The 13891-nt window shown below is 40.9% G+C and overlaps 1 protein-coding gene across 3 annotated transcripts in view; it reads right to left on the bottom strand.

Moving 5' to 3' along the window:
• Positions 1–2213: 2213 nt before the first annotated feature.
• The window catches only part of TMEM150C (transmembrane protein 150C), a 73865-nt gene continuing 62187 nt past the window's right edge, over positions 2214–13891 (bottom strand). For all 3 annotated transcript variants that reach the window (XM_055313165.1, XM_055313164.1, XM_055313166.1), the window contains exons 6-8: positions 9922–10049; positions 6988–7165; positions 2214–4421 (exon numbers count right to left, since the gene is read on the bottom strand). In XM_055313165.1, the coding sequence (XP_055169140.1) occupies positions 4213–4421; positions 6988–7165; positions 9922–10049 (515 nt within the window). In that variant the 3' untranslated portion in view covers positions 2214–4212. The remainder of the gene's footprint in view (positions 4422–6987; positions 7166–9921; positions 10050–13891) is intronic.

The following is a 13891-nucleotide window of genomic DNA, read 5'->3' as shown; positions in this document are numbered from 1 at the left end:
TGTGAACCCTGTGGCAGTCACTAGGCTGTTCACAAAAATGTTCCTCCCATCTCGGCACTCGGTGGGAGAGCGGCTCTCACGGAGGACTGTGCAATGTGCCCTAACCAATGAAATGTAAGCTAAGGGATGTTTGTCACTTCTAGCAGAATCTTTAAGAACAGTTAGCAGTCTGCCACACGTTCTTGGCTGTTGCCATTTGTGGTGGAAGCATGTGTGGAGATGAAAGCCTCTATCAGCGAGGGTCCAAGCCATATTACCGAACACAGCCCCCTTGCCAACTCTGGATAGACATCTAGTATGAGAAGGGAACTTTAGTTTTATTCATTTTCTTTTGGGACTGCAAAACCCATCCTGCCCTGACTGACACAATGCCTAAGCAAAAATGAACTGGTGTTCTGGTGTTCCAGTCTCCGTTATAACCAGCAGACTACCAAGTCTAGGATATGCAAGTTTTACTTTCCTACACCAGGAGCAAAGAAAACCCAGTAAATAAAACAGTTGGTAAAAGTTCACCTCATGGTCATTTTTCCATTAAATAAAAAACGATGGAAACTTTAAAATGTTAACATTATTTAAAAGATATTTCTCCCCTAACTAGGATGAACTTTTCTTCAAGAGACCTAGTTGGACTACCAAAAGGAAGTTTAGTTTATTTCAAACTTTGCTCTTTGGTCATCTGCATTAGATCCCCGGGGTGTGGAGGGGTGCTGATGGGGAGAGGGGCTGATGCTCATTCCAAATGCAGATTTTTTGGTCTTGGCCTCTGGGAAGAATCCTATGGTTCTTAACTCCTAGGAAATTCTGTAATCTTGATCTTGATTTGTATGTGTGGTATAATACAAAAGTATATTTGGGCTTTGCTCTAGGTTCCTGCCACAGAGCTGCTAAAACTCTTGAAATTTCCTGATAGGAGTGATTTTTGTTATTTGTAATGAGTGCAGGTTTATGCTAATGAGGTCATCTGGTGGGGCCCCCAGATAGCCTCAGGATTGTGCTGGTCACCAGAAAGACCAAGTAATTAGACCACCTGATCAACCTCCAGAAGCAGATGTGGGGGAAAGTGCTGGAAGTTGAACTCTATATAGACTCTCGAACAGGGAGGTTCAGAGAGATTCCGGGTTGGCGAACTCATGGAAATGTTGGGAGGGTGTCAAGCCCCCGCATCCTCCCTTTCCTTGCCCTGTAGGTCTCTTTCATTTGGTTGTTTTTGAGTTCTATCATTTATAATAAGCAGGCAAATGGAAGTAGTATTTTCTGGAGTTCTGGGAGCCATTCTAGTAAATTATCCAACCTAAAAGGGAAGCGAGTTCCCTTCCAATTCCCTGCCAATTTTATAGTCAGGATGGACAGAAGTGTGGGTAATCTGGGACTGGCATCTGAAGTGAGTGAAGGCACTCCTGTGGGACTGACAATAACTCTGGGTAGTATTAGAATGGAACTGAATTGAAGGACATCCAGTTGGTGTCCAGAGAATCAGAGAATTGGCTGTTGGTGTTGGAAAACACCCTAGAAATATGCTACCAACATAACACTGAAGTGTATTTTGTTTTTTTCTTAAATATTTAATTAAATAATTTATTTAAAAAATATTTTAAATTCAATTTGCCGAAAAAATAAAAAAAAAATTTGCTGACATATAACATCCAGTGCTCATCCCATGAAGTGCCCTCCTTAGTGCCTGTCACCCAGTCACCCATCCCTCCACCCTCCTCCCCTTCTGCAAGCCATTGTTTCCCAGAGTTAGGAGTCTTGTGGCGAGGATGTAGAGAAAGGGGAAGATTTTATTTATTTATTGGAGAGAGAGTGAGAGAGTACGAGGGTAGGGAGGGGCAGAGGGAGAAGAGAGAGGGAGCCCAATATGGGGACTCCATCCCAGGACCCTAAGATCATGACCTGAGCTGAAAGCAGACCCTGAAGTGACTGAAACATCCAGGAGCCCCCTGGGTTCTTTTTGGTTTTTGTTTTGCATGCATGTGAGTGGGGAAAGGGAGCAGAGAGAATCTCAAGCAGACTTCCTGGAGAGCACAGAGCCAGGGTCTTAGGGTCTCAATCCTATGACCCTGAGGTAAAGACTTGAGCCAAAACCAAGAGTCAGAAGCTTAATGACTGAGCAACCCAGGCGTCCCACTGAAGTATATTTTCAATAGAATGTCCAATGGAGTTTACACATGCTTCAATATTACAGTAGAAACATTAGTGTAAGAGACAAATCATAATTCTGCATAAAAGAATTTTATTTAGTGGTCAGATCCCAATGAATAATGCCAGCCATTGCTTGATTCTGTTTAAATGTGCTATTTAGATATACTCTTAAGAAAGTGTACAATGCATCACCAAAAGCTGTTTAATTTGGATTGTGTAGAATAAGAGAAAACCTCACAAATCTTGGTTTTCTGGTAAAATTTTTAAAATATAAAAATGAAAAAACAAACCCAAAAGCAGTATTCAAAAATAATAAATGTCACCTTGGATTATTTACAGTAAAATGCCTTTTTCCTAGGAGAATGCTCTCTGCTTGATTTTTTTCTCTCACATTTCACCTATCACTCATAGGTATCTGATCCTTCTCTAGGATTTCTTCCATTCCTGTCTTGCTTGAAACAGTCATCTGCTCTCTCATCTTTGAGTCTTTCTCTGATACTCCTATTTCCTATGCTTAAATTCCCAGTAAGTCCATTTAACAGACATTTGTTGAGCACCTACATGTGCCAGGCACTGTGCTGGGAGGCAGAGAAAAATACAGAGATAAAAAGTCATAGACTGCTTCCTCAAGAATCTGAGTTTGGATTGAATTAAAAAACAATGTTTTTCACATTATATTCCACGAGATCCCAGGCTCCTGTGAAGGGTATCTGGGGACTTCTTGAAGCAAAGTGCACTCATGGAGGGTCTGTCAACATGGCCCACTCCAGGGCATTTTGAACTTAGAATTTTGCCCTTTATAAAATACAGTCTCAAAGTCTGGACTAGAGCTTGCATTCTAAACTTCAAGGCTGGAAAGCATATGTTGGACAGTAGGGGATCAGCCATGCCAGTTTGTTTTGGGGTGAAGGATAATCTTTTAACTGGTTTCTACAAATTCCAAGTATGAAAAAGACCTTAACCCCCCCACACACTAAATTTGAGCTATAGATACATATAAGGAAACTCTCCTTTGATCTGGACTTGCAACAAGATGCTCTAAGACTCCTTTTATAAATGTCCAGCAGAGGCTCTTTTTATTACCTCCACAAATACTTCTTTGTGCTTTCCTGTGAACATTTTCTTAGCTTTGAACATAAAAGCAGCAAATTAAGCCTGTGGGTCACCTATTTTTTTTTTCCTTTTTCTTTTATCATGGTTGAACCCAAAACAAGCTCAGCTCTTGCATTTGGCCTACATCTTCTTTGTCCACGAGGCCTTGAGAGACCTATGGTAATTATTACTTAAAGAAAAAAAAAGAAGGCAAACCATGAAATATAAAACAAAAGCCGTACATAGCCTACTATGGAAGCAAAAACGAAACCATGCCCTCTCTGCCCCCATCTTGTTCCATGCCTGGCAGACCACATCCCTACAAATATTCACAAATATTTCTCAGTCACAGTAAAGTCCAAATCATGGTGGTGGGTTTGTAGCACATGCCTTTCATTGACTCCACATAGCCGACCACCGAACAATGATGAAGGGAGTTTTGATGGGCAAGTTCTTAACCCCATGCCTTTCCATAGATTACACAGGGTCACACCTCTATACAGTCTCCATCCAATTAAATGATGCTCAATCCACTCAAGAGTATAAGTGCCAGATTCAGAACTTCCTCATGAGCTGGTTCTAAGCCCTTTGGATCTGAAGGCAACTTTGGGAGTTGGCATTATTCCCATGTTTCATTTGGCCCGCCCTACTCTTGGTAGGGTGATCACGATGTCTGAAATATGTGAAGAAATGAGAAGAGTAGGGAGTCTCAGGAGAGAGAGGGAAAAGAAAAGTGATCATGCACAAGCTTCTTGCTCCATCGTGCATATATTTTCAGTGTAACAGCGTGTATTTCGACACATAAGGGCTTGTGCTTTTTAGTTAAAGAAAGAACTTGCCCTGAAAAGCTCATTTGGCAAATGTGGCCATGAACATGTGTGTAAAATGTGTTAGGTTGTGTACCAAGTCCTGTGGGTGTGTCCTCCTGGCTCTTCCCCCCCATCACACCCACCTCCTCAGCAAGGAAAAATGGATCGGTTACACCTGGTCGGTTTGATATTCAGAAGCTTCAGACAGGCTTTCTGAGAAGCTTAGGAAATTCTCCTGGTACTCGGAGCAAACAATCTCGTAACGGTAATGCCGGAACTCCACAGCAAAGGTGCCAAAATAAGACAGGAAGCACATGACCAGACCCCACTGGACCCTGGCTGCATACATGTGGATGCCCTGGGCCATGAGGATGAAATCTGGGGAGGAGCAGTCAAGGAAAGTACTCCCATCAGCCACGTTAAAACCACGCTCTTTTCTGGACAGACAGGTTACAAGAAAAGTCTCACTCTCCCCCTTCATTATCAAAACTTAGTTTGACAGCTTGCTGAACACACCACTTGCATGAATAATACGAAACAACAGGACTGAGCTCCTCCTTTGTGCCAGACATGCTTCTAAGCGCTTTCATGGAAAGTCTAACTTAATCCTCACAACCATCCTATTATCCATCAGTTCATTTAAAAATAGGGAAACTGAGGCCAAATGGTTAAGTAACTTGCCTGAGGTCTCATCACTGTTAACTGGTAGAGCTGGAATTCAAATACAAGGACTCTGACTCCCAGGCCAGGCATGCAATTCCACCTACCACCACCATAAACTGTGAGATCAGTAAGAGGATTAAAATTCCAAAAAATTAGTTGAGCAGAAAAATTAATTTATCTTTTAAAAAAATCACTGCAAGTGACTGTGGATTCATAATCATGATTCTATCTGTAGAAACAATTCTGAACATATCAAATGACTCACTACCTACACCTAAGCATTGTCTCTGTAGTGCTATTAGTAATATGTAAGTGGCCCCTCTTCCTCATCTGTCTAGTTTTCACTATTAAAACAATAAACAGGGCAGCCCGGGTGGCTCAGCAGTTTAGCGCTGCCTTCAGCCCGGGGTTTGATCCTGGAGACCTGGGATCGAGTCCCACATTGGGCTCCCTGCAAGGAGCCTGCTTCTCCCTCTGCCTGTGTTTCTCTGCCTCTCTCTCTCTCTCTGTGTGTGTCTCTCATGAATAAATAAATAAAATCTTTAAAAAAACAATAAACAAATGAGACTCCTATGCCTGAATATATATGGAGTGTACACGTGCACACACACCAGTATACATGAGGCAGGAGCTGGGAGGAGAACATTTCAAAGCATGCTTCAGTAAAAAGCCAAGAGGCCAAGGACTAAATACATTTTTTAAGAAAACCCAGAAATGCTCCTTTGGAATTAGTTCTATCTTCAGAACTTAGACTTAGAATCTTGGGAAGTTTTCAGAGAGTAAAAGAATACGGAGACACTACTTCAGCCAAACTTCGCTCTCCAGAGAAGGCCTGGATCCATTCACCTGGGAACCAAATGTTCAGAATCAACATGGATCAGAATTATTTGATATAAGCTGAAAATGCAAAATAAAGTCTGTACACACTCTTCTGATTGATGACTCACAATACTGGCAAAGCATTATTAGGGCTTAGGCTAATGGGGAAGGGCTAAATCTTCAAGTAACTGGCAGAATTTGGACCTTTTTACTCATAAAATATTTTGTCACGTGGCCAGCAATCATCATGATTATTGGCTTGATTTTCCAGTCCTTAAATGTTCTCTAATGTGTGCAAAACTTCAAAAAGTGAGGAAAGAAGAAATAAAGACCCCAAATACTCCAGTAACTACAGGACATCTGTCAACCATAAATGTAGGCGAGAGGGTGTGGTGGTTAAGAGTTCACACTGCGCCTGAGCGTAAATCGAGATCACCACATAGCATATGGCCTTGGGCAAATTAATCTGTCCTTACTATTCTTTTTTTTTTTTTTAAGATTTTATTTATTTATTTGTTTGTTTGTTTGTTTATTGGAAGAGAGCTAGCGGGCAGGAGCAGAGGGAGCAGCACAGGCAGAGGGAGAAGCAGACTCCTCCGGAGCAGGGAGCCTGAGGAAGGGCTGAGCCCAGGACCCGGATATCACCACCTGAGCCCAAGGCAGACGCTTAACTGAGCCACGCAGGCGCCCCAGTCCTTGTTAAATTCTTACTTGTTAAAATGAGGATTAAAGGCGTTGATACATTTAAAGTGTTTAGCATAACGCCTAGCACCTGGTAAGCGCCCAGTAACTGTTGGCAGTACCTGCAGAACCTGCGGGTTTGGGTTAGCTGTACATTCCAGCCGCCAGGAGCCTCATTCCCTTCCTCTCTTGGTTGCCCTGAGCTCACAAGATCTCTGCCCCACCTGATGAGTGGCTGACCTGATTGGCTGCACTGGAACTGACCGGCTTCTACGCGGCCACTGTGCTCCCTGCCGGACTAGTCCCCGCGGTGGCTGGGGTTAAGCTTTTCCTGGTTTGTCTGCCTGTTACTGAACGATAAGTCGAATTCCAGGGTGCGAGGGAGGAGGCTTGGCACATTCTCCTCTGCAAATTAAATTACACGAAATAATAAGGCCATTAATACAGTTATAAATTAACTTTTTAAGATGGAAGGGGAAAAAAATCACAATTTTCGTTATGCATTCTGTGTTTTTCATCAAGGGAAGCTTTTACATCATTAATGATAAAGAGAATGCATGACACCATTCCTACAGATAAAAACAATTTTGAGAAGGCACGGCTTGCTTTATTTTTAGTTTTCCATCTCCTCTTTGGCATAAAAAACAGGTCTCTTCTCTTTTGTCTAAGATTCTGAGATAATCTGACAGTACAGCCTAATCTATCAGAAAGGTAATTTTCTCATCTACGTATCTGTGTTTTAATCCCACTGCCAAAGAACCTTTTCACATTCAAAGGATACAGAGGACCACACAGAGAGTGATAGATGCTGACAGAATAACTCGTGGAATTCCAACTTTCCGTCCTTCGTTCTTGATGTTGACTTTGAGTGTCAACGCAGCCTGGATCCAGCAGGTCAACGTGCCGAACCCAAAGGTCAAAGAAGTTCCGACATTATGGATTTCTTCATCATTTGTGAGCTAAGGGGTGAACAGATAATGACAAGGAGGCCCGTTTAGAAAAGACACAATGGCCATTGGAACACCTGAGGGAGAAAAAATAAGTAAAGTGATGTCTCAATAATGGGATGATAGGTTTTGGAAAAAGTAGAGTCCTTCATCTCCACTGGCTCTTTGTATCTGTTCTCAAATGGTCTGAACTCTGAGGGGAGAAAGGTTTTGGTACCCCCAAACCTCAAAATATTTGTCTAGAATAACCACTCAGGCAGTAGTAATCAATTCCTTGGGTTTATCTTCCAGAAAAGTGTGGAAAAGTAAAAGAAAAAAGCAGGTCAGTTACATAGAAAAGAGAAATGTCAGATTCTACAAACATGCACCCCAAACTTTGTTTTCCAGACTAAGAAATGAGACCTGGGATCTGGCTGTGTATTTACTGATGGGAGAGGACCAATTCAAAATGGGTCAGGATTTTACTGACATAGACAGCTAACAACACTTACTCCTGCAAGACTGGCCTGTATAATGTGACCAATTCAACGTTACTGGGATTTTGTTTTATTTTCTTTTTATAGTAAGAAAATTGCCACTTACTAGCTTTTTCCATATTTATAGACCCATTAAAGGACATTAGTGTTTGAAGCTTTCTGGTTAAGGCTTTTATAGAGGTAACAGGTTAAAGGAGACCCATTTGGGTTATTTCATTTGAGGGTTAAAGACATAAACTCTCCAAATCATTACCTACTGATGTAAAAAATACACTGGTCACTTTAAGAAAATAGTGGTCACTTAAAACATCTTTAGCAATTACATATTTTTTAATTATACATATAAGAAAATAAAATCTATAGTTGAAGAGATGGTTCTTACAAAATGGTAAAATATTTTTTTGAATTGCCATTGTCTTCAGATGTTTTATTGTTTGACATTGCTGTGAGAATAATGGTTGCATCACATCAATATTGCTTTCCTTTCACAATGTTTTCTATTGTTTTTGGCTGTAGTATTTTTTCCTCTTCTTTGGAAAACACCATTTTTTCTCTCTTTGCTCAAAAGACATCTTTTCAAATCTTACTTTAAACAACAATTCCTCAAATTAAATTTTATTTCTAGGAAATTGGTTTTCCATGCTCTACATAGTCTATTCATTTATTATTTTAAACTTAATTTTAAAAATAGATTATATAATTACATGGTTCAAACTTTACAAAATTATAGAGAGTACTGATGGAAGATACTGTCTCCCGCCCCCACACACTAGCCACTTGGTTTCTTCACAGGCAACTAATTTGTTGTTTCCTGTGTATTCTCTGTAGATATTCCAGAAAGTGTTCATCATATGTAGTGTCATCGTTCATGGTTTTGAATATTTGTGGTTCACCAAAATCTCTGGACTTTAGGAAAGAACAAGAGGTACTCAGTAACTTTCATCCAAGCCCTTGTTGAGAGAATTGATAGTGAGCACTTTACAACATGCCAGCATCTGCAGTACAGATAGGCAGTAGCAATTCAATAGATCAGGCTTGACTTATTGGGATGACCTATCTGTCAAATGACCCATCAATTTGAAAATAATTACTCAGTTGCTATTCTGTGCCAGGTGAAGTGCTGGGGAAAGAGTTCCTGGTTTAATGAATCATCAGGACTAAGGGTTGGAATGAGACACAGTCTTAGAAAATCCAATACCATATTTTTTTGAATGCCTATGCTATTTGGATTTCACTCCATTGAAAGGGAAGGAAGTGTCAGGATTGGTATATGACTGCAGGGAGGAAGTTTCTCACCACGGTATAAAGCACAGGTTGGAGGACACTGGGAAGGTATTGGAGGCATGGCAATCAGACAACTACTGTTCCAGTGCGGGGGTCTCCTTGTCTATCTTACAAATGGAGTCATTTGAGTCAAGAGTTGGATGATGGTATTGGCAAGGGAATTTTTTTTTTTTAAAGTAGGCTCCATGCTGGATATGGAGCTTGAACTCATGACCCAGAGATCAAGACCTGAGCAGAGCTCAACAGCCAGATGCTCAACCAACTGAGCCACTCAGGCATCCCTGCGGAAATTATTCTTAAATATTGTGACCCTGGGCTTCTACATTTCTGGGAAGAAGAGTTAGTGTTAATGTATCTTTATACAGGTCATAGGTATTCTAGAGAAATTCTAGGTTTTCAAACTTGATTTCCACGTGAGCTTGCTAATATGAAGTACAAGCTTTTATCCAAAAAGGATGTTCAGTGTTTAGTTTTAGAAAGGCAATGATCCTCTTATTTTTCTAGAAAGGTACATTAGGAGACAATTTGTTATGAGAAAAAGTATAAAGCACTTTGAAATCCTTTGCAGAAGATACATGGCTGGGATCCCTGGGTGGCGCAGCGGTTTGGCGCCTGCCTTTGGCCCAGGGCGCGATCCTGGAGACCCGGGATCGAATCCCACGTCGGACTCCCGGTGCATGGAGCCTGCTTCTCCCTCTGCCTGTGTCTCTGCCTCTCTCTCTCTCTCTGTGTGTGTAACTATCATAAAAAAAAAAAAGATACATGGCTATAGTAGTAGCTACCTCTCCCCATGGCTGTGCTGTACTTTCAAAGCATAGTGAGCACCTTCACTTCAACGTGAACATACGTAGCCTGGCCTGAAGACTAGAAGGACTGGCTGCTGGAGAACCCATGCTTATTAGGAACCACTATTAGCATTATTCAAAAGATTGTGCAGAAGCAGTGGCCATGACAATCATATAGGCAAAGGGTGAGAAGGAGGTAAAAAAAAAAGGCCAAATAAAGTACCTGAAAATTACCAAGTAAGGTCATCCCAAAGGAAGCCAGACACAGCGCCACCAATCCACTAATATTCAACCACGGATTTAAGACCTTGGGCTTCAGTTGTATGAAGCGTAGAACAGCTACCACAAGAGCTGGGGATAAAATGAAATGTTAAAATGCAAAAATCTAAATCATACAGCTAGACAGGCAGTGTTCTAAAGCCCGTGTGCAATATTAAACTTTTTGCCACAGTACTTTTTTAAGTCTCTGAAGGGGCAGATTATTTTTAAAAGAAATTTTTCATGCAATGCTTACAATTATTTGGACATTTTATTATGCCTAACCTGGGGGAAGCAGAGAGGAGTTGAAGCAGCAGCGGTGTATGTTATTCAAGTGATGCAAGGATGACAGAGCTGCCACTTGTGTTGTTCTCAGAGTTTTCAAAAGCAAGGTCAGCAAAGGACACAATGGCTTAGAAGAATATCACAGAGGCCTGACATGACAATTAAGACAGGGATATGACAATTCATGGCATGAGAACTCACTAATTCAACCACCTTCTAGTATAACAGTGTTAGAACAGACACAGCAGGAAAACATGGGGACGAAGACAGGGTTCCACATCAAGATAAACTTGCTGGTCCCTGTGCCAGAAATCGTCCCTGGGGATAGGAAGGAAAAAGACGAGGGAGGGAAGTGTACAAATCCCTTGATTACTGGTTTATTCTCTCTTCCCTCTAATTCTATCTGGAAGTGACCATTGTCAAAGGACGAGGATCGTTGATCTAAATTAGAGCAGTTATAGTAATTAAATTGTGAAATATGAATTTTAACATAGCAGATTCGTGGGTTTTGTATGTACTAAAAACCATGCTGATTATATTAAGAACGCTCAATTCTTCTATGATGTTACTGACTTTAAAAGACCATCTTTTGAAGTAAATTTTTATGGGAGAGTCAGAGAATAAAGGAATTTACCTAGATTTAAACCTGACCTTTCTCTTTTAAGTTTTATTTATTTAAGTAATCTCTATACCCCATGTGGGGCTCAAACTCACAACCCTGAGATTAAGAATCACATATTCTTCCAACTGAGCCAGCCAGGCACACTTCAAACCTGACTTCTAAGAGTGACCTTGAGGATGGTCCATACTCGAGCCATGAATATAAGAATGCCCTTTTATTAGTTGCTTAGTGCAGGGGTATTTTCATGTTTATACAAAAAGTTGGGAGAGGTTAGTCTACAAATAAGAGAAATAAAGTGTTTGCAGTTAATATAAATTATATACATATAAGGAAATGCCCTTACTACTTCCTAAGACGATTTATTTTGACATTGAGGATTAACAGGGAGGACAATTAGAAATTCAAGAATTACCTACTTATACAGCAATTAAGTAGGTAATTATTTGCTAAAGGTTTTTATCTTCATTATAGGCCCTTATTAGTAGTCATTAATAAAGGAAATCCATCCATAAATTTAAATTTCCTACATTTGCTGAATTTCATAGTTTCAAGCTACAAAGTGAAGCTCAGCAAGTTGATTTTCAGTTCCAAGTACCTCTGATCAAAGATTGGTAAACAACTTGGTTGATATTTGGATTTTAGAAACAAAATAGTAGTAAACCATAATTTATAAAATCTCAAATTGTTCAACTCTGATTTAGCTTTTAGTATATTTATGTTTCATCTAATTCCCACTAGCAGTCATAGAATTTATAAATGATACTTGATTTGAAAGAGTTCCAAATCTCATGGTTTGAGGGATCTAGTTAGAAGTTATAATATATCTGATGTCTACTAATAATAACAACAAGTATTCCAGAGGATGAAAATAATCAGCACAACTTCTTACTACTTTCTGGATGGGAACAGGGGGAGGAAGTGGAGAGGAAAGATCCCAGATAAGCCCTCTGACACAAAGAGATCATCAGATGAAGAGTTCAGTAAATTAAGACCAGAAGCTTCAACACAAGGCACCATGGGAGACACTTGCTATTAATTGTATATGGATATTAGAACATAATGACAAAATACCAAGACAGCACATTTCATTTCTTTTAAAAATGACTAGTGAAAAGTATTACTCTAGCAGCTCTCTGGATGTCATTTAGTTTGGAGGGATAGGATTGTTCTAGAACTTTGGCTGAAGCCCTAAAACCATTGCTGAGGAAGACACAGGTGGCTCTTCATGTTGACCTCTTCGGTCCATTTGTGTGGAGAGGAAGAGGCTCAATGGCCATTTTCTGGGTTACTCACTTCTCTCCAGTAAACATAGGACATGTATCATCTTCTGGTCCCAGCACTGCCAGCCCTCCCACTTGTAATATGATGATAAATCATTTTATCTTGAACAGATGATGAAATTAAGCAGGAAACAGAATACCCACTTGGAGACATGAATCCAACCCAACACTCCCAACTTCCAGAATGGCAGTCCAAACACCACACTCTGCCCTTTTTGCCTATTAACACCATTACTGATCAGCTCAGGCTAAGCAAAATTTCCTTTAAATATAGATCCGATTCGGGCATCCCCGGTGGCGCAGCACTTTAGCGCCGCCTGCAGCCTGGGGTGTGATCCTGGAGACCCGGGATCGAGTCCCACATCGGGCTTCCTGCATGGAGCCTGCTTCTCCCTCTGCCTGTGTATCTGCCTCTCATTCTGTGTCTCTCATGAATAAATACATAAAATCTTAAAAAAAAAAAAGATTCGATGGGCACCTGGCTGTCTCAGTCAGTAGAGCGTGGAATGCCTGGTTGTGAGTTCAAGTCCCACATTGGGCATAGAGGTTGCACTTTAAAAAAAGGTTCTAGTTGAACTTTTAAGGTGGTGGAAATTATAAGCTTCTAGTCTTTTAACAGTTTTATTAACAGGGTTAATGGAGGCAGATTCAGATTATCAATTATAAAGTTCTTTTCAACCAAGTAGTGATTTAATTATACATGCTTGAAAATGACTTCTGAGCAGTGGGGCGATTTCAAAGCTGCCTTATATATGCTGACCAATTTTTACCACATTGATGTTCTGATTGGTTTCTTGGTTTCATTAAAAATTTTAGTTTCGGGCAGCCCCAGTGGCCCAGCGGTTTAGCGCCACCTTCAGCCCTGGGCGTGATCCTGGAGACCTGGGATCGAGTCCCACGTCAGGCTCCCTGCATGGAGCCTGCTTCTCCCTCTGCCTGTCTTTCTCTCTCTCTCTCTGTCATGAATAAATAAATAAAATCTTTAAAAAAAATTTAGTTTCACTAAAAATTTTATCAACAGTTTTAGAAAAGATTTTAAAACCCATCCTTAAAAAAAATAAAAAATAAAACCCATCCTTCCATTGTTTATGGTATTTGGAATAGTCCTTTGCCATACAAGTATCTTTTATTTATTGTAAAATAACACAGAGAGTAGAATAATTGCCTATTTTCTTTTTTTTTTTATTAAGATTTTATTCATTAAACATGAGAGACACAGAGAGAGGGAGAGAGGCAGAGACACAGGCAGAGGGAGAAGTAGGCTTCATGCCGGGAGCCCAACATGGGACTCGATCTGGGGTCTCCAGGATCACGCCCTGGGCCAAAGGCAGGTGCTCAACCTCTGGGCCACCCAGGTGTCCCAGGTTTTATTTTTTTATTTGAGAGAGAGCAGCCCGCAGAGACACTGCACGTGCATGAGTGGCGGGAGGGGCAGAGGCAGAGGGAGAAATAGACTTCCCGCTGAGCAGGGCGCCAGATTCGGGGTTAGATCCTAGGACCCTGCAACCATGACCCTAGCAGAAGGCACATATTGGGCCACCCAGGTCCGTCTATCTATCTATCTATCTATCTATCTATCTATCTATCTATCTATCATCTATCTTAAAAGTGGGCTCTACATCCCATGTGGGGCTTGAACTCACAACCCTGAGATCAAGAGTCACATACTCTAGGACTGAGCCAGCCAGGTGCCCCCAGTTGGGCTTTTAAAGTTCAAACCCAAAATAGCAGCTCTTCATTGTAATTCT

Source organism: Nyctereutes procyonoides, unplaced genomic scaffold (genome assembly GCF_905146905.1).
Source record: "Nyctereutes procyonoides isolate TBG_1078 unplaced genomic scaffold, NYPRO_anot_genome, whole genome shotgun sequence".
Lineage (NCBI taxonomy): Eukaryota > Metazoa > Chordata > Mammalia > Carnivora > Canidae > Nyctereutes > Nyctereutes procyonoides.
Note: the sequence above shows the minus strand (reverse complement) of the source record. Positions and strands in the feature narration are given on the sequence as shown.